Source organism: Scheffersomyces stipitis, chromosome 6, assembly GCF_000209165.1.
Source record: "Scheffersomyces stipitis CBS 6054 chromosome 6, complete sequence".
In the NCBI taxonomy this organism is placed as follows: domain Eukaryota; kingdom Fungi; phylum Ascomycota; class Pichiomycetes; order Serinales; family Debaryomycetaceae; genus Scheffersomyces; species Scheffersomyces stipitis.
The window spans coordinates 1410680-1433997 of NC_009046.1; the positions used below are offsets into that span (position 1 = coordinate 1410680).

Here is a 23318-nt window from a genome sequence, read left to right on the forward strand (position 1 = left end):
TCTATCACCAGAGGGGAATGTATCATGTCATTAGTAGGTAATGTCAAGTGGCTCATTGACTTGATGGTATACATCAACCAAGAATTGCTACAATTGTCCTACTCCAAGCAAGACTCGTCCAACAGTAAGTTGACCATCAAGAACTCTATTGCCTTGCCTATTATTCTCAGTAAGGTTCCTAGATTGTTCTTGATGTATGCATTGTCATCTATCGGCAGAACTCATGAAATATTGAAGAAACTACATAAAGACTTGTCTGAAGCCAGTAAGCTTTTTACACCAATGAAAGAGTCGTTGAACAGATATTTCACCATCTGCAACAATTCTCCGTTGACATTAAGTCTCTTTGAGAACTTCTTGAGAGAATGCGATGCTTTAATCACCAAAGAGCAGAGCATAAGATTAGCAGGAAAGGAAAAGGGCTATTCATTGAAGGTGGAACAGAAATTGGTTTGCCAAGGTGAGTTAACGGAAGACATGGAACAGATTGGAAAGATCTTGATCGACCGACATGCTGTTAATATCAATCGTGATATGAAGGTATCGGACTTGTACTTTTACGATGTCGATTGGTTGGACATAGGTGTAAACAAGAGATCTGCTAGAACATCTAAGGGTCTTCTGGAGACTGTAATATATCCTTCGTCGCAGTTGAAACCCAAGATGATTCCCAGATTACAGTATTCTGACAAAGAGTGTATCGACTCTTTGCGTAAGATAATCATTTCTGTAGATATGAACCAGATTACTGGCAAGACAGATACTTCTCGAAATGGAACTACCAATCACAAAGCTGCTATTGCTAACGACAAGATTGCCAAGTTGCGCAAGTGTACTAGATGTCGTTCAGTATCTTTGGTAGCAGATCCTCTTGTATTTGATGCTCCCAGCACCATTGGGCTCTGGACCATGGTCTTCCAAAGAACGTGTATCTGTGGCAATGCTTGGGTTAACTGTGTTTCGTAACGAATTCTATTTGTATATTATATCTAGAATTGTATATTTAATTATTGAAGGGTAATGTCTGAAGACAATGATACTAACAAACATCGACAAAGACAATAAATGCATATGTAGAGCAAGTTAGCTTTTCACTGTTTTTTGGGCAGCAGCCTCAGCAGCAGCCTTGGCATCAGCAGCCGACTTCTTGTTGGCCATCCATTTCATGACAAACGGCATGGCTACGTTGGTAACGACAATCCAGGTGAGAAGTACGCCGATGTTTCTGCCCATACGACCTTTCCACGAGTCGAAGTAGGCTACTTGCATTAGCTCGTAAGCGTTTCTCACAGGTATACCATAACCATATCTGTAGAAGTCTGGACACAAAACAATGGGTGAAACGGTGGGTGACAAATTGACTACAGCCGTGAACAACAACAAAAATCCAATCAACTGTGGCTTGACAGCAAATAATATCAATGCAACGACTTCAATGATACTGCCTAAGGAACTCAAAGTCAAGTAGCCAAATGACCAGATGACCAAGAAGCCCAGACGACCAAAAGTGGTATTGTATTTGAGGCCAAAGGCAGTGTTCAACGTGACAAATGCCAACGATAGGACGAGGTAGGCTATTTGTGAAGCAACCATTCTGTATGCTACATACTTGAATCCCTTGAGCTTGGTGGCCATGTACATGTGCATCTTGATTTGGAAGATGAATTGGAAGAACGAGAAGATCACCAAGTAGATAAGTCCGATTTGAAAGGGCGCTTGGACAATCTGGTTGGAAACTGGGAGTCTATCGTTGATTACAAAAGTAGGCGGCGTCGTCAACAAGCCAGGAGCATTGGAAATAACATTAACTTGCTGTGTTGAATTCAAGGTGCTCAACAAGTCTTCAACTAATGGAGTTTGTTGAATGTATGCATTGTAATATCGGATGATCTGGTTAACAATGGACGAAATATAGAGATTGACGGCATTGAAGTCCCTACCAGTCTCGTAAATAGCCTCGAGGAGCACAGCTGGCGAAAAAGCAGTAGATTCTGCTTCCATCGCACTGACCCAGTCCAATGTGGAATTGGGTCTAATATAAAACGCAGCCCAATACTTTTGGTGGTGTACTTGTCTATACACTTCTTCGGTGATGGTGTTATTGTGGCTAATGGCCAAAGTGGATATTCTTTCGAAATCCCAGATATCAAAGCTTCCAAGCAGCTGGATGGAGGTGAGATTAAAGTAGTTTGCGACTATAGGCCCCACAATTGCAGGTAATTCTCCCACTTGGGTATCAGCATTGACTACGGCAAATCGCAAGTTCTTGTACCTGGAAGCTCTATTATAGTAAGACCCCCAGTAAATACACAATGCTACAGTGAAACCTACGACAAGGAAAAGGTAGTTATTAGCAAATGTCAACACGATGTTGATTCTCTCCTCATGAAATTCTTTATCCCAGAACCCCAATTTCTTCGTGATTGCTTGAAATGTTGAAGCTACGGTACTTCTTCTTCTGGTGACCACAGGAAGAGCTTCCACTCCTTCACCATCTTGCACTTCAGTGCGACTGTTTTTATTCAGAATTTGTTGTGATTCTCCTCCAAATGACTGGGGAAATTCTTCCAAGTCTTCCTCCTCTTCATCAAGTACTTTCTTCTTGGAGAACGATTTTTTCAACTGATCACTGCCAAACCAATCATCAGTGTGGATTGAGTTTAACTCGAGGTAGTCATTTCCTTCTTCACGGATCATGTTCTGCCGCCGCTCTCCTTCACTCGAAGAATCGAAAGACAAGTAGCCTGTCGTGGCCGCTGACATTCTTCGGAATAGAGAGGGCCTCCTCAGCAACGACGTACGAGAATCCTCTAATTGAACGGGATCATTTTGCAAGTCTTCGTTAGAGCCTGACGACGAAAGCGACGAGATAGACCGGTTATCCATATTTATAATTTAAAATGTATGAAAGATTGAAAAGGGAAATTGAGTTGATATTAGAAACTATACCCACTATGAGGTGTAGGGTAAATATGTGAAGATTATGGCTAGTCAGGGTGATAGTAACTGGGCCTTGTGTCTTGGGGTGATGGTAAGAATTGATACAACTAAAGTTAAGGCAGAACCGTGGGTTCCTTTTAACTTAAAAAATCACTCTATTTACTGAGGTGCTGAACCTTAATTCAACTCAAGATGCACTGCGAGCTGTTTAATAATATTATGTACGGAAGTTTAATATGGATGACTTTCCCAGAACAGAGACGCAAACTAAAAAATAATATAGAGATACAGCGGCTACGAAGGTACTAATGTCTGCCGATTTCAAGCAATCTACCCACCACCTATGAACTAACTAATATCTATGGAATACACTAACCATTCATTGTGGGATGTAATATGTCAACTCCAATGTCTATATTGCATATCTCATGCATGTGGCATGTATTTGACGCCTTGTCCCGTTTCTTCACAGGACATACTGAAGTTGCAGTTGTTAGTTCCGGTATCTCAGACCCGAAGGTTCCTATCCCATTCCATACCGTCGTAATTGTAAATACCTGAGGAAGCATAGCCGTTTTAGTTGACTTTTTCCTGTTCATAGGTTCGGGCGTATTTCTTGTCGGGTTTGTGATAACAGCAGATTGGTCTGCGCGGCTGTTTATGTGCTTCACATAGAAATAGATATAATTTACATTCCATCTCTCTCTAGATCGTTTCAATAACAGTCTATTATACCACTGTACAATACATTAACAATTAATAACGCTTTGATTTTCATATAATAGTGCAATGTCCCGATCGTTAGCTTCGTCTATCGATCCCCTCGACTCCCGTAACCAGGATGAATACGCAACACCGCTCGACTACAACCCGGCTGATAGACTTACGGGAGGTCAAGCCACAGCCAGAGCCATTAACAACGACATACCACCGGATGTCCACGAAGAATCAAGTCAACAATCACCACATTACCCTGAGTCTTCAGAAAATGTAGTCAATGCTAATGCTGTAGCCAAACCAAAGAAGACTCCAGCCCAGATCGCTAAGTCAACGGCCAATTTCGGGTTCAAGATGTTGATAGTATACATACTGATATTCTCTGTCTTCATAGGAATTCTTTCCATTTACTGGGGTACTCTCTACAGAAGAGACACAAGATACAAGAACATGGGCTTTCTAGTTGTATCTGAAGACTTGCCCTTTGAAGTTGATGGAAGCAGGTTAGATCCGTTCTTAAACGATGCATTTTTGTCCATGATCCAAAATAACGAGACAGTCATAAATTTAGCAAAATGGGAACAAATTACCTTGTCAGAGTTCCAGGAATCGGCCAGAGCCCATAATAATAACATTACTGCTGAAGTGTACAGAAAAGTACACCACCAGAAGTACTGGGCTGCCGTGCACATCAAGCCCAATGCTTCACAGCTCATCTATAGAAGTTTGGCCACGGCAAATTTCTCATTGACAGCTTCTGGCGAGATCACGGAGCTTATAGATGTAGTATACGAATCAGGAAGACAATATTCAGCATTAAGTCAGTACGTCAGTAAGCATATTAGTCAGATAGAAGACGTTTGGCTCAGTTCGTACGTTTCGCAAATGATTTATGAGCCAATAATAAAGTCATTGAACGATACTCAACGTTTGGCTCTTTTGGCCAACAACAATACCATCAGCATTCTAGCCTCAAAACCCGCATTCAATATCATTGACTTGCGACCATCTCCGTCTTCAGCTGTGTTGGGACCATCGGAATTGGGATTGATCTATGCCCTCCTCTTCTCCTTCCATCAGTTCAATTTCTCTCTAGAAATTTATAATTACATTCGGACCAAGTTGAAGTTCAGACATTACTTGGTCTGGCGTTTCGTTGCTTCTCAGATTAACTGTCTTGTGCTTGCGTTGGTTTATTCGCTCATTACCATCGCTTTCCAAGTGCCTACGAACGTAGCCTTTGGACATTCGGGGTTTGTGGTGCTCTGGATGTTCATGTATTTGTACATCTCAGCCAGTGGTGGTATAAATGAAAACGTCGTCACTGTTATTTTAGCCTTTGACCAGAAGGTGTTCTTAGCGCCGTGGATGATCTTCAATATTGTCATCAATATATCGTCCACTTTCGCACCGTTTGTGCTTATGCCTGGCTTCTACAGATATGGCTTTGCTTTGCCCATGTACAACACGTATGAGGCGTTGAAAGTCGTGTTTTTCGACACCTGGAAGGGCAACTTGGGTCGCAACTTGGGTGTTCTTGTAATCTGGATCGTTGTAATGAACATCGTCCTTGTCTTCAACGTGCAATGGGCCAACAACAGAGCCAGGAGAATCGCAACCGAGAAGAAGGAAGCAGAAAAGGAAAAGAAGAGACTCGAAAATGAAGCAAAAGAGAAAGAACAACTTGCTTCAGACACTTCAAAGGACTCAAAATCATCTACAGATTAATATCTAGTCAACAATATACATGCATACATTTTAATATGACATCTTATCTCATATAAATTTCTTAATGTTTATCTAAATTATGCAACTTACAAAGTCTCGTCCAAGATGCTAACCTGTGGCACGACATCCCTGATCTTTTTGCCGTGTCTCATCAAGTTGAACGAATCTTGAAGATAAGGTTTCCAATGTGCTAACTCAGGCGAATCTGAATCAGTGGCATTTACCAAGTTTTCCAATACCTGTAATTTAGTGTGCCAGAGCTCGTTATTGACAAAAGTTAAATTATCATTGTCCAACAAGTAGTCGTTGGTCAAAGTGGCATTACTAAGGAGAAACTTTCTAGAATGTGAAAACTTTGAAAACTCCAATAGTATTACGTAGAGCTTATCAGCAGGAAGATGTTTGAGCTTTGTCGTGAAATAGTCTTGTTCAAGACGTGGGAACACATCAGTCGAACCTATAAAGTTCAATAGAATTGGAAAATACTGCTTATTGTTCAATAGCGATAAGTTAGACAACACATCTTCATAGATTACATTGCTAGAATGGACAATTAAGTCCGGGTTGACATTGCTGAGAAGTTTGATGTCTGGTTCATTGTATTCGTAAACTTTGATTAGATTGTGACTTTTGAACAACTCGGAATTCAAAGCCAACTCAAGTCCATACTCAATTAAAAGAGAATTAGTAGCATAGGACAATTTGACGAGTATATCAATAACTTCCACCTTCACGAAATCGTCAGTCGTTGGATCCTTGTAAAGGTTGACAAAGTTGCCAATTACTGGAGACACTTCTTCCAACACGGAGAACTTGTTCTCAGTTGAGTGGTTTAGCACCTGGACCAATTTGACATAAAATTGGACAAGGAGAATGAGAAATAAGGGATCATCCTTGAATGTGACTATTTCCACATTTGAAAAAGTATACAAACGTGGATCCAATGGAAGGTCTACTTTATATGTCAAAAGAATCAATATAAAGTCCAACAACCGAGCAAGAAGAATAGTGTTCTCGCTATTTCTTATGGAATTGTAGAGAATTACGAACTTAGTGTCTGTTAGAATTTCTTCGAGGAGATTTGTGACATCGTTGAGGATCAACAGATTGACGTAAAGTTCGATTTGGTTGACGATTCCAAGATCCAATTTTGCATCGGAAAGGTAGTTCTTAAGCAAAATGAATGAGATGCAATTTTCGGCTATGAACAGTACTGTTTCTGGTTCATGAAGTTTTTGAATGATAATCAGCAAACAGAGTTTAGTAATAGGAACATTATCCGAACTCGCAAGACTTGAAACAATGAACTCTGGTGAGTAGACCAGAACGATTTGACCGAAGCTTAGACGGGATACAATTTTCTGAAGTAATTCTATAAGCAAGCGGTTGGGATCGATTTGGTGATAGAGATTATCTGTCAATATATGGTTGATAATAGGAATGAAATCGGCTATAGCACCTAAAAGATCGATACTACCAAGAACAGTGATGTAGTCATCGATAAGAGTAGAGTCTATTTCAGACTTGTTATCGTAGCTCTTAGTCAAGTGATCTATCACGCTGAGAGTCTGTTCGTCTACTGAGGTGGTGGTAGCTGGAGCTGGCATTTTATGAATATATGATGTATTCTGACTTTGATGGAACACTTTTGAGGTCAATGATAAGAAAAACCAAGGATATGGTAGGAATGAATAGAGAACTACTGATTGAATATTGATACCTATGAATTGGCCGTTCAAGACCAGAATGAATTCTTATAGAAATGGAATGAAAAGATGAATCAGAATTCAATGATTCACGAGACAACGGGAAATCGGGAAATCGGGAGGCCAGGCAAGTCGAGAAGATTTTCTACTCTATGACGCTACCCTACTTGTCGTCTTTGATGACTTTATTTGAAGGAAAAGAATAGAAAACTTTAGCTTGCCACCAATGACAAATTCCTTAGTTAAGGAAATCCTCATAGTTAAGATTCTCATATGATTCGCATAAACAGATTTTTATGCGCATAATTACTTTTCACTCTCAGTTAAGAAAAGCGAAAAGTAGCATTTTCTTACATAAGACTTCGTCAAATTGACCGTAGTTAGACAACTAGGACAATCGAAGAGCTTATACTCTAGATTAGAAAGAAATAGGACTGCTTAAGTAATATACTTTTCCATTTCACATTTTTGGGAATGATTCAATTATTCAAAATTACTTAGAGGACTACAGGGCAGACAATGAACGAATAGAAAATTCTGCAAGTGAAAATTGAAGTTAAATCAGAACAAAAGCGTTGTTTAATATATCATACAGACCGAGAATTGACAGCATCAGTCGATATGAACCTCATGATTTTACCAAATAGGAAAAACTCGTTATTAGCTGCGCAGATTCACGTAATTAAACATGCCATCAAGCCGTCGAAAATGCTCGATCTGTAGCCCCCTTACACGTCTATTGTACTTTTCCATCCAGCAGCACGACGCGTCGAATGGCTCCTACTATAAAGTAACCAAGAGGTACAAACCCATTGTTCGGTATTGTGACCGGAATGGTTCTGGTTGCGAATTCAATGTTGCCGATCGAGTGCATAACATAGCTACAGCAAGAATGTTAGCCGACAGTTACATTCCGTAGATCAGGGGTACATCCAACGGTGTCCAATATGATCGGTGCCTGTAGAACTATACATCTAACGGTCCGATATTAATGGTCTGATTGCTATTCACTAGAGTAACTAGTCAGTATCTACCAACCGTTTTTTCACGGCCGATTTTCTATATGCACAGGATAAATCAGAGGGATTCTAACTTCTAAGCCGATTACGTCGATAGAGACTACGTTTCATTTGCCTATTGAAATAGACGGTTGACATGGGAGCAGACATACATTCTGGAACGTACGTTTCCCTCAACCATTTAGAATTTTGCCGGGATTATTTCATTTGTTCAATAAGGAGATGTTAAAGAATTTCCTACCGTGGGAATGTGAATAAATCAAAACCACTAGGTACAAGGAACATAAGATGCCTTGAACCACGCAACCGTCTACATTAGACGATAAATCAAAGAATTAAGGCAAACTTTTTACCCGAAATTTGTTTCATATTCCCCTTAGCAGATCTTGGACCATGTAGGAAATGTAATTGAAAATAATTACTACAATAGGCTATTTATGGTGTCTTATCTCTCGCTTGTACGTTGACTTTGAAATTCGTTCAGGTGACGTATTGTAGCATGGGCAACCGCTCCCAAAAATCAGCCTCCAGGATTTGGTGGTTTAAACATACATCTGGAATTGAAACGATTGCATAATTTGAGATACGATAGGCAGAATCATACATGGAGAACTACTTCCACACGAGAGTATATCCAAACTCAGAGTTAATGAAGATCTAGGACAACCAATTCACGAATGAAACGATAACAATGTGGATCGGAGAAGATCCAATTGCAAAATGTTGACAAAGGCTAAACATGTAGATGTCATTGGACAAGTTTTGTCATCCTGGTATACTGAGGCATGGTCGAGATTTGAAACAGGGTCGGAACTACAGTAGCACTAGATTAATAAATTACGCTACAGGATTGGTATGTGAGCCTACTATTACAGAGAGAAATATGTCCACGTCGAACCTGATTATCCAATAGTTTTCCATAAGGATCTTCATTATTTTAGTAGGCGGACAAGAGCAACAAGGTGATGATCGAAAATTTCTGAAATAGGTTGGGACTCAGATTTCAGTATCAGAAGGTAGACCAGGGTCAGACAATACATTATTAGCCAATGTGTAGAGGATCCAGGGTCTGCCCCGAAACTAACATATGGAAGATGTCAACCCCATTAGGACCCTGGGGAGTAAAACTGCAGTTTTGCAAAAATCCAAAAAACATACAGGTAGGAATTCTGCCATGGAAGATTGATAGAATAAACAGCGATATCGTAATTCGATCAATTAGGATAACACTCGCCTCAATACAGTAGTAAAAATTGTTCAACTTTAGGCAGAAGGTCACCTAGTATATCAAGAAGAACTGCAATGAAAAACCTATGTACACGATATTCTACAGGCTTTACTTATCCTGTGATATTTGAATACTACTCTTAACTAAGTTTAGTTTAAGGTCCCGTTCTATGTCCTGTCTTCGAAGAAAGGACAGTCAAAGGTACCTTTGATTTACTTTATTGACTGTTAAGTTATCGTCACAAATCTTCTGAATTGTTATCTGATCGATGGGATCGAAAAGGACGACTTCTCAACAGTGATAAAGATTAGAAGAACAGTCAAATCTGCAATTTATCTAACATCAATAGAACGGTGCAATACAATAATGAAATTCAATGGGAGCGAGCCCGTGAAAGTCTGCCAACAATAGTTAAGGGTCCCTACCCTCGTGCAAGCTTCCTAATGGGGTGATTTGTTTGTAGGTAGAATGCTAGGCGACTCTTGCAAACTATTCCGAATAAGGTATTTAGGGCCCCTCCATGCATATGAATTAGGGAGTACGGTATGCATAGACTGAAAAATGACGAAGTTTTGGTTCGCATTTCAACTGAATTTTTATTTAGGAGAACGGGACCTGTACCCACACTTCTAGTTCCAGCATAGAGGTTTCTGTTTCTGGTGGAGCACTTGTCATCTAGCCGTGGATGTATGTTGACACAACAATGAAACTAGCTGTAGAAGCAACCAGAAATCTGCTATCACCTCCACATACATACGGCGAGCATAGAAGCTGTGTATTACGAACAATATACATGTAAGTACGAGAAAACCGTGACAAGTAATTAGTCCACTCAGTTGAATTGGTTCTCACATGAAGGGTCCTCAGTTTTTAGAGCAATAGTCGGCCGTTGCACCAAACAGCCCTGTAGCGAGCAAAATCGCACCTCTAGTAATGTGAAGGTTTGGGCATTCGCTCGCGTCGGAAGAGGTCTCAGCAAATGGACGATATGAATGGAACAAAAACCCATAGCTTCTCTGAGCGATCTAAACAGACATCGAATAGTATGACAGTTCTGCTTGTACTCGTATTGAAAGTTGGTTTCATCGCGATTAAAGCTTAAAGCAGGGTGATAGAACGGTAATAAAAAAAAGACAAAGCTAGGGATAAATTATTTTTTGTACTTTTTTATTATTAGGCTTTGACGGAGCGCTCCAGCAGCAAAGAACAGGGTTAGTGCAGGAGAGGCAAAAAATAAAACATTTTGTATACACTAAAAGCTAATCTAAGTCAGTAAGCTACATGAGGTCTAAAAGACTGCAACTTTAGGAAAAACAACAATCTGCCTCTGAACTCTTTCATTAGGGTCTAGTACTTTTGCCTGCAGCAGAACGACCTCCCTAGCTGAATTATCCACTGGAATTATATATATGAGGAGGTTGCCGCCCGAAATGCCTTGTACAAAAGAAAGTAACCCAGACATAGAATATCCTTAGCGCGTTCTCGCATATAGTTGAAATAGTACTTATAGAACTAGAATCCCACCCCCCCAGGATTATCTTAGCGGTTTTATCTATTTTCTAGATACCACTGACCTATTTTCGCCAGCACTAGCCATTTTGCTTCCGCTCTAACTCATAGACACGAAGAATCGAAGCACATTCGCTATATCTTTGTCTCGTCTATTTGTGTCATTCTCACAGCACACTACAATTCATTGTCGTCTATAAATTTCCTGAATAGGTGAATTTTTTTTGTCAGACCAGGGGAATTTAGCCGCTTCCAGTGCAAAGACCTACGATTACTTATTGGAATCAGACAACACCAGAACCCTGTCAACCAAGAATCCACCCACTCCAGACGCGTAGAACCCATCGCAACCAGAACGATTTCAAGGAATTCTACCAAATATTACACTGCTTGAACGCCCTTAAAGCAGAGTAATTGTTACCAGTTGGAATTTTCAGCCATCGGTTATTTTTTGGAATATTTTTTTTTGCACAAGGCCAGATATATTTATACGTGGTTGGGTCCATAGCAAATACTAAACTACTTTTCTGATGTCGTCTCCAGAAACTATTCACTCTATGGTTTCGGCCGTGTCGAACCTCAATACCCACACCAGTTTTACAGTCGCCTCTACCACTTCCTCGAACACTGATTCACTTACTCCTCCTACCAGCCCTGCTTCACACACTTTTGTAGTGGAGAAAATCGAAATGCACCATCCCATGCCTCAGAAGTTGCACACAGTGGAAGTCGCTGAGTCTCCTGTCAACGGAGTGCACCTCTTCAGCAGTGATGAGGCTACTGCTCACGGCATCAGTCACTCTCGCAAAACCTCCAGTCTTGTGGAATCGTTGGCTGTCGATGACATTGATGAATACAAGGAAATCGCCATGAAGCTCTACCAGGAAGACTTTGTCCTGATTCAGCCTGAAGAATACACACAATTCTTAGCTGCTAACGACGACGAAAGTGCAGAAATCAGAAGTTACTACATGGACTTGTTCAGATGGGATGAAAACTTGTTGATGGCCACCAGAAGATTGTGTTCCAAGTTGTACCTCCGTGGAGAGTCGCAGGAAATCGACCGTATCTTACTGTCCTTCACCAAGTCGTATTTGAAACAACACCCCAGCAACATCTTCTGCACTCGCAACTTTGAGCAAATCTACATCATTATCTATTCCTTGATCTTGTTGAATACCGCATTGCACAATTCGGAATTGAACAAGAAGTCCAAAATCTCCCAGGCAGACTTCATCAAAAACACATTTTCTACTTTCATGCAACAATCTCCCTCGACCCTGAGAAAGTTGACCATCAAACAGAGAATAACTATCGAACAGGAATTGAGCACGTTCTACGACGACTTGTCCCGTACCGAGTTGCATTTGAAGCAAGCTGCTCCTGAAGATGCCTCACCCAGACTCCACCAACCTGCTGTAGCCAAGTACAGAAGAGGTGAACACCCTCTCCCTCACGAATTTGATAACGACCCCACCTTTGGCCACGAAAACCAGTTCCTGGTCTTGTCCAGACAGGCCACCAACTCGTCTATCTGGTCTACTGATACCACTACCAACCGTCGTACCTCTTTGGCCATGAAGAGAATGACTACTACCTCTTCCAACGCCTCCCAGTTTACTTCCAGTCAGATGTCTCGTGAACAGGGTAAGAATGCTCGTGTTGGTATGGCAAGAGCTTTGATGTCAGACCAAAATAAATTCTACAAGAACGGTAACCACTCCCAGTTCTCTCAAGTTACCAGAAACACGACCATGACCTTGAGGAACAGACAGTCTAAGGACCATATGCACAGCAGCAATGCTTCCAACTACGGCAGTTTGAACAAGAAATCTTCTCGTTCTTCTGTAGTTTCTCGTGACTCTACCACCAACTCTATCTTTGGCGATGAAGTCTCGGTGTTGTCTATCGATACCCAGAATCTCAACCAGATTGACTTTGATGGATTGCACGATGATGCTGTTTCGCAACAGGAGTTGGAAAACTTCAACGTTGAAGACTACCAGGATCAGTATGATTTAACGTTAGAATTGCAAGGTTCGCCATACTTGAAGGAAGGCTTGTTGAAGTTGAAGATCTTCAACAACGACCAACAGGACGGCTCTCAGGAAATGACTGCTCCAGTTTCTTCAGCTGCCTCTACCATCTCCAACTCTAGTGGCCGTGGCTTCTTCTCGTTCTTCAGCAGATCCCACACAAACAACCCATCTGCTGCTCGTAACCAGACATCTACTGTCGGTACCTCTTCACATGTCTTGAGTGCCAACAAGTTTGTCGAGAACTTCGTTGTGGTGTCCAAGGGTGAATTGTCATTGTATTCTTTTGACCCTAAGGTCATCAAGAAGCACCAGCAGAAGGTCAGAAAGTTGAAGAACAAGAGACTGATGCAGCTCATGACTATCACCGAGTTCGACAACTTGGAAGAAGAAAACCAGGAAGATGAAGTTGGTGACGGTAACTGGTTGAAGAACGCAGCAAAGATCGGTAGCTACAACTTATGCTCCTGTTTCGCCCAGTTGGAAAAGTCATCTACCTCCTCCACCAAGAAGGTCTACACATGGTCGTTGTCGTTCCCTAAGATCTCCAAGAAGCCTGCCAAGAAGTTCTTGTTTGAGTCTGGTACCAAAGAGATCGCCTTGGAATTCGTCAACACCTGTAACTTCTGGGCTTCCAAGATCACAGCAATCCCAACATTGGAAGAGTCTGTTTCGTCTATCGAATACGGATGGACCAACTTGGATGGTATCGTCAACCGTCGTGAACAGTTCAAGAAGAACAAGAACATAATGAAATGGGAACCTGTTGTCAAGGGTGTCTATCTTTCTAACTACATTGTTGTGAACGACTTCGACGAATCCGCTAACCACTTGGGAATGATGAAGCAATTTGTCAAGACCCTCAAGTACTACGATCATTTGAAGAAGTTGTTGAACGAGTTCAACCAGATGAAACTTAAGTTCATGAAGAGCTTGCCAATGAAGCAATACGCTTGCACCAACTACAGCAGAGTAATCCATAACTACGATGCTAAACTCGAAGAATACAAGTCGGAGTTGAACAAGTACAAGAACTATTTGATCATTTTGGGCTTTGGCTTGCAATTGAGATTCGACTTGGAAACCCAGGACAGATTGGATGCCACATTAGATGAAGAAGACGTGGTATACGACGACCAACATTATCCTGCTGGCAGGGATGATGACGACTTGACAAGATTGGTCAAGTTTGAGATCAAGAAGTTGTTCTTTAACATGAAGGACATCGGTAAGATCATTCCCACATTCCAATCCTCCAAGTCTATCCACAACTTGACAACACTCACCAACCAGGAATTCTTTGAAGAATTGGAAGATGGAAGACCATTCCCATTGGTCAAGTCGCCAAAAACCTTCACCTTGTCTAACTTCAACGACAACGAAAGCCCTATTGCCCAATTAATAAATTCTTCATCTACCTTGGCCAAGGATGACAAGGATTTACCACACAGCTACAGCACTGGCACCATTAAAGAAGAGGATGAGCCAGAAGACCAAGAATTGGAAACAAAGGTCGATACTCCAAACTTGTCTACTGAGTCGTTCAGTTCTGCTACATTGATCAAGGAGCCTATGTTAGCCATCAGAAACACAGAGATGCCAATGGCTGTGATTATTACTTAAGTGTATACTTTCTTTCATACCCTTTATACCCTCTATGTTGTATAGTAATGTATTTCATTTCACGTTATCAAAGTATGTATCAAGTCGTAGACGGCAGAGATAGACTAGAGATCGCACGATACAAGAGTATGTCTAGCAGAGAAAGAGGGTATGGGGTACGGTTGGGACAGTACTGTAGAGTAAGTAAAACAGAGTAGAGATCCTAGAGATGAAGCAGCTTCTACTGCGGGTGATTTCACAAGAGCTCATTTCACTAAGGGATTTGAGCTCATATACTTCAACACTTAGACTCAAAAAATAGAAGGAAAGTCCTATTGTAATGATGCATAGATGCTGTACTAGAGATGCGCCCAAGGTGAACCTCCCGTCCCTCCCGAATCGATTGTGTCAATGTTTACTGAACTGTTTACACTGTGCAATAATTGCGAATAATTCATAAACCTGTTTATTCGCAGCTGTGCCTGTCTGCCTCAGACTTTAGTCAAGGGACTTGCACAACAATTGTATCAACGCGTTTTGTGATCTTGTCGATTACTCGAATCGTTTGTTTTGTTTCACGCATATCATATTTTCACCTGGATTAGACAAAGCTACTCCTGCTGGACCGGGCAGAATTGTGCTTTTGTTAAAAATACCTGAATCGATTCAATAGCTAAGAATAACCCAGGCACAACTGCTCCTTGTTGGAGATCGGCACATCGGCACAGACGGTCTAGACGTAAGATATTGTAGATCTGTTTGTGTAGATCGTCTGCTGCTAAACTCTGTTGACATTGGAAGTGTGATGGAGTACTAACTGTCGTACGGAAGTATCAAGTTATTGTAACAGAGTAAATATAATCACTAATTTATATAGTTGTATGTTGGATACAGACTTTCGAAGACTCTACAATAACGCAGAACAGATACTATCATAGGCTGGTCCACACAGAGTGATATCTCAGCATTTGGACAGTTATCTGGAGTAGTACGTACACTGCACCGTACCACATAAAAGTGATAGCAGTTGAAGATTTGTGGAGAAGAGAGAGAAAGATATAGTTAGAACAGAGAGATCCATGGAGCCTGTAGTGTAGATTCACAGAAGAAGTAGCAGAATTTGCTTACCGATAAAGTAATAAATATCTGAACAGCTGGTAATAGCGATCTAGCCATATATCTTGACCCTAGTAGATATAGCTGCTGTAAAAGCCAGATGCTAAACTGGTAGACCATTTTCATATTTAAGGTATTTACCAGACAAACTTATCCAGTTAGGTCGCGCTACCATAACAAAATTGGTATCACCAAGTTGCGCGCTACCATATAATCGCACGACATTGTCGGCGACATTTGTCCTACTTCCGCCATTCACTTCCAGTCTAAAGTACGTACGCCACCAATTCGTTGATCACTTCTTCAGCTACACAATTGTCAATTGCAATAGAATTGTACTTCCACTATTACAGGTTGACATTGCAGATTACCCGGTGTGACATATCATACTTTTGTTTCAAAGCCTAGCTTGAAAGAACCAGCACAATAGAAGATTTCTATATTTGAAATTCCGAAAGTACTGAAGCATACAGTATCTGAAGAACACGATAACCCAGAAAGGAGTTATAAAAGATACTAGAATCACATCTACTCACATCATTCTAGATATACTACATTTTGTTAAAAGTATATCGTTCGAATTGGATCTATCATATAAGATATTAGAGATACTATATTGTTAACATAGTACCATAATCTCATTGGTAGTATCATTTTATCATACCAATTGATACTGCTTAGATATCTTTTGACTTTCAAGTATATTACATCATGTCAGATCCTAGTTCCATCAACGGAGGTTCTGCCGTGGCCATGGTAGGCAAGGATTGTATAGCCATCGCCTGTGACTTACGTTTGGGTAACCAGTCGCTTGGGCTTGCCAACAACTTTGAGAAGATCTTTCAGTTTGGTGACAAGACGTTTTTGGGCTTGACAGGGTTAGCCTCCGATGTCACTACGTTGTCGGAAGTATTCCGGTTCAAGAATAATCTCTATAAGTTACGAGAAGAAAGACAAATCGAACCAAAAACGTTGGCCAACTTGGTCAGTTCCACATTATATGAAAAGAGATTCGGCCCTTACTTTATTGGACCCATAGTTGCTGGTTTAGACTCTAAGACGAGCAAGCCGTTCATCTGCGGCTTCGACTTGATCGGCTGTATTGACTTTGCTAAGGATTTCATTGTCTCTGGAACTGCCACGGACCAGTTGTATGGTATGTGCGAATCGCTTTACGAACCCAATTTAGAGCCCGAGGATTTGTTTGAGACGATCAGTCAAGCGTTGTTGAACGCCGTAGATAGAGATGCATTGTCTGGTTGGGGTGCTATTGTCTATGTGGTTACTAAGGATAAGGTTGTTAAGAGAGTGTTGAGAACTCGTCAAGATTAGTGTATATTAATGAAGAGTAGAAGAAGTGAAGAAGACAAACATCATAAGGAGATCTAGAGAATCGTAAAGTATATAATAACAGAGTATTGCGAGGAGTGCATTGATATGAAAGATTTTGCCTACAGTGAATACTATCCTAAATCATAATATTTCTATGTACAAATCATAACTCCTATCCTATGTAATTAACCATATGTTGGTATATAATGGAGTATCTTCAGATATTATGCAAAGAATAGAGAAGAGATATAGGTCAGAATAATATCCCCTTTGTCATAATGAAGTTTCACAATCTTGTTCATACTTTTCATTTTCATTCTCAATTTCTACAAGTGCTCATATTCTTCTTAATATCTTCTCACATCTTTCTTTACTCCTTTGAACGACAAATCAGTTCAGTTCTTGTTTTGTTCCTTCAACTTGGCTTCTGCTTCCTTCTGGATCATCTTCTTCAAATAGCCATTCTTTCCATATATTTCTTCTTCGTTTTGCTTTCTTTTCATCTCAAACTTCTTATTTCTCTCTCTACTTTCTCTTATTCTAGTCTTGGCGTCTTCCACTCTGGTATAGTGCAAGCACTTGGACAACTCGTCCTTCTCAAAGTTGCACATTCCCAAACACTGCTTAAGGAATTCTTGACGATGGCATTCTTCCAAAGCGTCCATGAGCTTTTCGCAGGGATCGAATCTATTCTTGTCCAACTGTGGATGCATGATGTGAATATGAGGGAAGAAAACAGGAAAGATTCTCTTGAATAAGTGTGAGATAGAGAACAGGACAAGTAGATGAAATAAAGCTAGAAATTGAAAAATCATTTAATAGCCTATGAGAAATTTCTCTGCGCTACCATATCAGATCACCTGACTCGAAACGCACTCCAAAAACCACTTGCTATCAACTCCTGATTATTGAAAGAATATATCACTGCTTTTTCTCCACCACCGTGTATTTTTCTTTCTTTTTGCTTTAACTCTGTGAAGTTCTCATTTTCGTAGCTTTCTGATATCCCAATTCACAATGGCTCCTACGACCGAAACAGACGATGTTCTAGACTTCATCAATTCGTTGCCTGACTCCAAGTCCGGAACCCCCAAGCCCAAGAAGACCACAGAGTCCAAACAAGCTGATGGAAAGGATGAGGATTTCCTAGAGTTCCTCGACGAGATTGCTCAGCACGAGAAGAAGACGACTGTTACGAAAGCAAAGTTTGAACCAAAGAAAAAGACAGAGAAAGATGACTCTGAAAAAACCGACAAGATTGAGAAATCCGAGAAGCCTGAAAAGACAGAAAAATCGGAAATTGACGGCAAAAAAGACGAAAGTAAAGACAGCAATGATTCCAAAAACAATGAAAATGGTGTTCTCAATGCAAGCGAGGAGTTGGACATTGATCCTTTGGCTTCTATTACGAACTGGTGGTCTACTGAAGGAAGTTCTAAGGTGAGTTCGTTATGGGGAACGATTGCATCCAACGCACAATCGCTCGGAGAAACCACTTATCAGATCGCAAGTACCACAACCAATCAATTGAATCAACAGAGACAGAAACTTCAGCAAGAAAACACAAACGTAGCAGTGGATCTTGCTGGACGTCTTAATTCTGTCTTTCTCAATATGAGCCAGCAGATCAAACAAGGCTTGATTGACGACGATGACGAATTGCTTAACATATTGGTAGTCTATGACTTGTACAATTTACAGTATGTAACACAACTCATTGCCCATAACTTCAATGCTGTGATGGGTCAAGTAGAAGGAGGAATCCGTGTGACTGTCAACGATATCAACCATAAGAGCGAAAACGACGACATAAAGTTGAACATGTTCTACGGCAAAGTTATTGACGGCGAGAAGTTGTGTTTTGCCAACTTGGAAAGCTCTATCAAGAGCTACCTGAAGATCATGAAAGAGAGTGAATCACACCATGAGAAACAGGAAGATGAAGTTAAAGACCAGACTGCTGATGAGCAAACAGAAGCCGTCAAGCAGATTAACAAGTCCAACATCTTCATCTCGATCCAGCCAATCACGACTAGCATAGAATCTAACGATAAAACAGCCGTGGAAGACGAAAATGAGGATCGTGCTGTTCTCATCGAGTCCAACAATGCCAATTCCTTCTCGTTCACCATCATCTTGAAGGATATCACCAACAACATCACTATCATCACCAAAACACAACCATTTCCTTTAAGATGGGCCAAATGGCTTGACGGTGAAGGTGTGGATGAAGTCAGCGAAGGTGAAGTTGATCCACGTGAATGGGTCAGAGGCTGGATCAAGCAGGGCTTGGACTTGAGTTTAGGTGTTATTGCTCAGGAATACGTTATCAAGAGAATGGGAGTATAGCCAATATTTATAATAAGTTAAGATATAATAGCAACAAGCGAACATCTACTGGTGTATTTATTGATTTTAAAGTAGAAATGTAAGAATCATGTGAGTCATATTTCTAGTTGAATCTATACTAATTTTATATCTCTATTCGTCTATGTTGCCGTCTCTAGACCAGTTTATTCGTGCCCTCCATCAAGACTCTGCGAGTCCGAACTGACAAGCTAGCAGCTTGCGTTTCAATTTACTTGTCTACATTTCATTAATCTTTCGCTGTGTTATTAATCTATAAAGAAAGATAAAAAAATTAAACCCGTACCCGATATGAAAATATGTGCTGAAGCATAATGTAGACTGTGATTGCGATTTAAGGTGAAGAATTAGAATAAATCAGCAAATTCAGCAATGTGTGGATGAATTAAGTTTTGGTTCATGATAGGCAGCAGCTGCTGTTGAGATTGTGCTTGAGCCTGTTTGAACAACAAATGGTTGCCAGAACCGTTTGAGTTGATTTCGTCCACCAAGTTCTTGACCGGCTTGGACTGCAGGAAGTTCTGAATGCCACAGGCCGAGTAGTTGGACATGATTCTGTCGAACGACGTCTCGTCGTTGGCAATCAACTTGTTGTTGTAATCGATGATGATAGGGAACTTGATGGTGTTGTTCTTGACGGTGTCGTAAGAGACAACCTTCTCATCGTGGATGTTGAAGTTCTTGATCAACTTCGACTTGTTTACAGCAGCATTGGAGGAGGCGTCGTTCATCAACAACTGGATCAAGATGGATCTGTTGTCTGGGTGGATGTCGACACACTCGTCAATGATGAACTTAAAGTCCTTCTTCGACAAGGTCTGGTTCAACTTGAGATCGATGTTGAACTTGTGCTTGTTGGCTGTGAGTGTAGTGTTGTACAAGATCTTGTCGCTCTTGGCGTCCTTGTACTTGTGCAAGGTGCAAGGTAATTCCGAGTAGTTGCTGAGCTTAGAAAGCAAAGAGTTGGAAAGAAGAGAATTGGTGTTGTGGTAGATTGCAATCGATGTCGATGGCCTGGTGGCAGTAGCGGCAATGGGACTGTTGGCCATCAAAGAGTTCGAGAAAGAACGAAGAACCAGCTTGAACATGGACATCTTGCTGTTGTTGTGGACTATTGTTGAAATTGTGTAGTGAATGAGAATCGTTAGCTACTCAATAGATTGTGCAATGTATTGAATAGATAGTAGACCTTTGCTGGCTGGTTGACTGTCGTGCTGTCGGCGAGTGTTACTGAAGTTTGCTGTTTTGCTGCTGTCCTCTGTTGGAAGACTCTATAAGAAGTTTTGTTGAAAAGTGCTTGGAGAAAAAAACAACGCCAAAACTTTTCTTATCTGGCTGCAATCTCTATATATATATAGGGCCGCTTAACTGTGCAGAAGAGGGGAATCTTTTTTCGCAATCGTTTATTTGGAGGGCCAACAAAATCAGAGCTGGACACCTGCACACAGCGACCCCTCTTCTCATCTCCTCCTCTATACGAACGAGTTTGTTAGCGCCAACAGGGCTGTGGATTTAATATTAGCTCTTCTGGCTGTACGAGCTGGATAATAATGTCAGAATAGACTTCTGTTTTGGAGCTCCACCAGAAAAGAAAAGGTGTTTGGGCTCTTGGGAATTTAGTTAGAAGTTGCCAGAGTCTGGATCTATAATTAGCACGTCCAGCTCTACGAGTAGGCTGTAGAGATTGAGCTCTAGACTACAATTGTGGTTTATCTGGTCTGCAATTCTGGCCCAATTCTGATCCAATTCTGGCCTACAATTTTCTCTACAATTTTCTCTGCCATTTTCTCTGCGATTTTCTCTGTCATTTTCTCTACAATTCTAGTCTATTTGCTCTTCAAATCTGCTCTTAATTTTCTCTATAATTCTAGCCTTTTCTATCTTAATTCTGGTCTCAATTCTGGTTTCAATTCTAGAACAATTGAGGCCCATTATCTGGCCCGTTATCTGGCCCACTATCCTAACTGCTCTACATTCTCTCTAAATTCTCATGCTGCTGGCAATCTCGAAATCACCGCCTCCAAAATCACAATCTACTAACTATGTGGCTCCGATTCTAGACTTAAACGAAACACATTCCCGTTGACTCACCCCCTCTAGGCAATCCCCTCCTCAGCCGTTGCAACTCTTGCCACACGACTCTCACACGTTTCTCCTCTGTCCAACATCGATTTACTCCTCCTTGAGCCATCACGTGAACCCCTCCTGGCACAACTTCTGTTTTCGACCTGGCTTCGGTACTCACCTTCGCCAGTCTCATCGCTCCTGCGCAGCGCTGAAGATTCAGCTCGTTCCAGAACTTTCCGTTTTTTACTCCTCTTCCTGTGCTCAGACATCTCCTCTTTTCACAGCTACAAGGCAGCTCTCCTATTTCCTGTTCTGATGCTTTTGAAAACAGCTGGCCCGTACAGTGTTGAGCTCGTCTGGTTCTCGTACGGAAACTTTTATGGGCTAATGCTCGGCCGCGGTTCTCGGCTCAAACTTTTTATCGCACTTTTCATGTTGAGCTACTCCTCTTCTCCTATTCTGCTCCCAGCTTCTCTACTCCAACTCTATTTCTCATATGCTTCCATTGCCCAACTTGCTCTTCTTGCTCTTCTTGCTTTAATCAGCTGAAATGCTTCATCGCTCTTATCTTTGCTGCTTACATTTGCCACTCACTCCTCTTTTCTCCTTTCTCATCTCCTCCTCTTTCCCTCTCTTCCACTACCTTCCACCTTATCTTATCGTACATGCGATTCTTCCGTGCACACCTTGACACAACAATTCTTTGGACACAAACACGTGTAAGCCGTCGTGTGAGATTGTTGCGAGCTGAGCAGCCTACAAAGGAACTGTCCGAGATAACAACTCTGGCTTCACGTGCTAACCATCCCTCTTGGCTATACGGTCCCTTCTCTCTCTTGCCCTTAGCTAATAACTTTGACTAACCCCTGAATCCCTGGCCAACATTCTCCTCTATCGCTATGTGCTGTCTGTCGTCTTATCTTTGGTTCCAGAATCGCTGTGCCACATGTGTCTTTTTCAACCTTGCCGTTTTCTCCTTCCAGCGTGTTCTGGTGTTGAGGGATTTGAATATATGCAAGTGAACTTACATTTTTCCGAAAACGCCTGTCATAATAAATCTAAATATAATTTTCCGCCATATATGGAAATCTCAAACACCGTCTACACCACAATTCTAGATGCACAGTATATTAGCAGGCCATATCCTTTTGCTCTGTTCTCTGTTTGTTACAGAATTGTGGGTGGCGACTTAATCCCCTAGATAAGAGGTGTTGCCCGTTTAAAGTTCTCTAATTGCAATTACATATTTGGACCTGGACGTGCATTGATACAATGAACCCCCTGGTGGTGTTCGGTGGGATGGATGGACAAGTCTAGATCTCCATCTATCGTACTTTTAGAATTGTGCCAGGGCAATGACCATTGGTATCTGGTCTATCTTATCATGTGTGTTTCAGCATAGCACCCCTATCTCTCCATTGTCCTGTCTACATAAATCGGCCCTTATCGTCATACAGAATGTATTGGATGATTCATTTCAAAGTGTACAGAGTTGAATGTTTATTGCCGAGCTGGCTCAATACGAAAAGCGATAAATAGAAATAGACCATGAATCAAACCGCAATCTACAACTACATTACAAATAAAGTAAGCTGATCTTTCTATCGGAAACCCCTTAAGTGCGATTGAACGCTTGCTACACATTCTTGGAATTGAGTATTCAAACTCTTCGTAGAAAATTTAAATGTAGCACAGGGAAAACCATAAATTCATACCAAATGTTTCCCCCTACACTGTCCACTTCAATAGCACCAAACGCTGATTTCTCTCTAAGAAGTCGTTTGTAAACTTCTGTATGAATATACTCTGTAGCAAGTATTCTTATCGGCATTGTGCAGGCGCGGTGTGGCGGATGATAACTAATCAAGTGTCTTTTGTGAATTATGGGATATCGAGACAAAAACTGATCTAGCTAATTGTATCTGTTCAATTGAACTCCATTCTACTTCTG

The 23318-nt window shown here is 41.1% G+C and overlaps 9 protein-coding genes across 9 annotated transcripts; 5 read left to right on the forward strand and 4 right to left on the reverse strand. All coding sequences in view use genetic code 12, as the record gives it.

Moving 5' to 3' along the window:
* Window positions 1–24: 24 nt before the first annotated feature.
* Window positions 25–966, forward strand: PICST_48926 (predicted protein; the record flags this gene model as incomplete). The annotated part of the gene is made up of 1 exon (XM_001385583.1): window positions 25–966. The coding sequence occupies one exon, from the start codon at window positions 25–27 to the stop codon at window positions 964–966; it is 942 nt and encodes a 313-aa protein (XP_001385620.2).
* Window positions 967–1158: 192 nt separating this feature from the next.
* On the reverse strand, window positions 1159–2397 carry PICST_61406 (predicted protein; the record flags this gene model as incomplete). Its single annotated transcript, XM_001385932.1, has 1 exon — window positions 1159–2397. A coding segment is annotated over one exon (1239 nt), but the record flags the coding sequence as incomplete, so codon positions are not given.
* A 1608-nt stretch (window positions 2398–4005) lies between these two features.
* PICST_48631 (predicted protein) lies at window positions 4006–5304 on the forward strand (the record flags this gene model as incomplete). Its single annotated transcript, XM_001385584.1, has 1 exon — window positions 4006–5304. A coding segment is annotated over one exon (1299 nt), but the record flags the coding sequence as incomplete, so codon positions are not given.
* A 167-nt stretch (window positions 5305–5471) lies between these two features.
* Window positions 5472–6992, reverse strand: PICST_62139 (predicted protein; the record flags this gene model as incomplete). The annotated part of the gene is made up of 2 exons (XM_001385933.1): window positions 5472–6197; window positions 6225–6992. The coding sequence occupies 2 exons, from the start codon at window positions 6990–6992 to the stop codon at window positions 5472–5474; spliced, it is 1494 nt and encodes a 497-aa protein (XP_001385970.2).
* A 4709-nt stretch (window positions 6993–11701) lies between these two features.
* PICST_62373 (predicted protein) lies at window positions 11702–14374 on the forward strand (the record flags this gene model as incomplete). The annotated part of the gene is made up of 2 exons (XM_001385585.1): window positions 11702–13099; window positions 13127–14374. Coding segments are annotated over 2 exons (2646 nt in total), but the record flags the coding sequence as incomplete, so codon positions are not given.
* A 1938-nt stretch (window positions 14375–16312) lies between these two features.
* PICST_62487 (predicted protein) lies at window positions 16313–16933 on the forward strand (the record flags this gene model as incomplete). The annotated part of the gene is made up of 1 exon (XM_001385586.1): window positions 16313–16933. One exon carries the CDS (start codon window positions 16313–16315, stop codon window positions 16931–16933), a length of 621 nt encoding a protein of 206 aa, XP_001385623.1.
* A 395-nt stretch (window positions 16934–17328) lies between these two features.
* Window positions 17329–17646, reverse strand: PICST_48365 (predicted protein; the record flags this gene model as incomplete). The annotated part of the gene is made up of 1 exon (XM_001385934.1): window positions 17329–17646. The coding sequence occupies one exon, from the start codon at window positions 17644–17646 to the stop codon at window positions 17329–17331; it is 318 nt and encodes a 105-aa protein (XP_001385971.1).
* A 304-nt stretch (window positions 17647–17950) lies between these two features.
* On the forward strand, window positions 17951–19282 carry PICST_62137 (predicted protein; the record flags this gene model as incomplete). The annotated part of the gene is made up of 1 exon (XM_001385587.1): window positions 17951–19282. The coding sequence occupies one exon, from the start codon at window positions 17951–17953 to the stop codon at window positions 19280–19282; it is 1332 nt and encodes a 443-aa protein (XP_001385624.2).
* A 248-nt stretch (window positions 19283–19530) lies between these two features.
* On the reverse strand, window positions 19531–20585 carry PICST_68186 (predicted protein). The gene has a single exon (XM_001385935.1). The coding sequence runs from the start codon at window positions 20392–20394 to the stop codon at window positions 19648–19650; it is 747 nt and encodes a 248-aa protein (XP_001385972.2). The 5' UTR covers window positions 20395–20585; the 3' UTR covers window positions 19531–19647.
* Between the last annotated feature and the right edge of the window lie 2733 nt (window positions 20586–23318).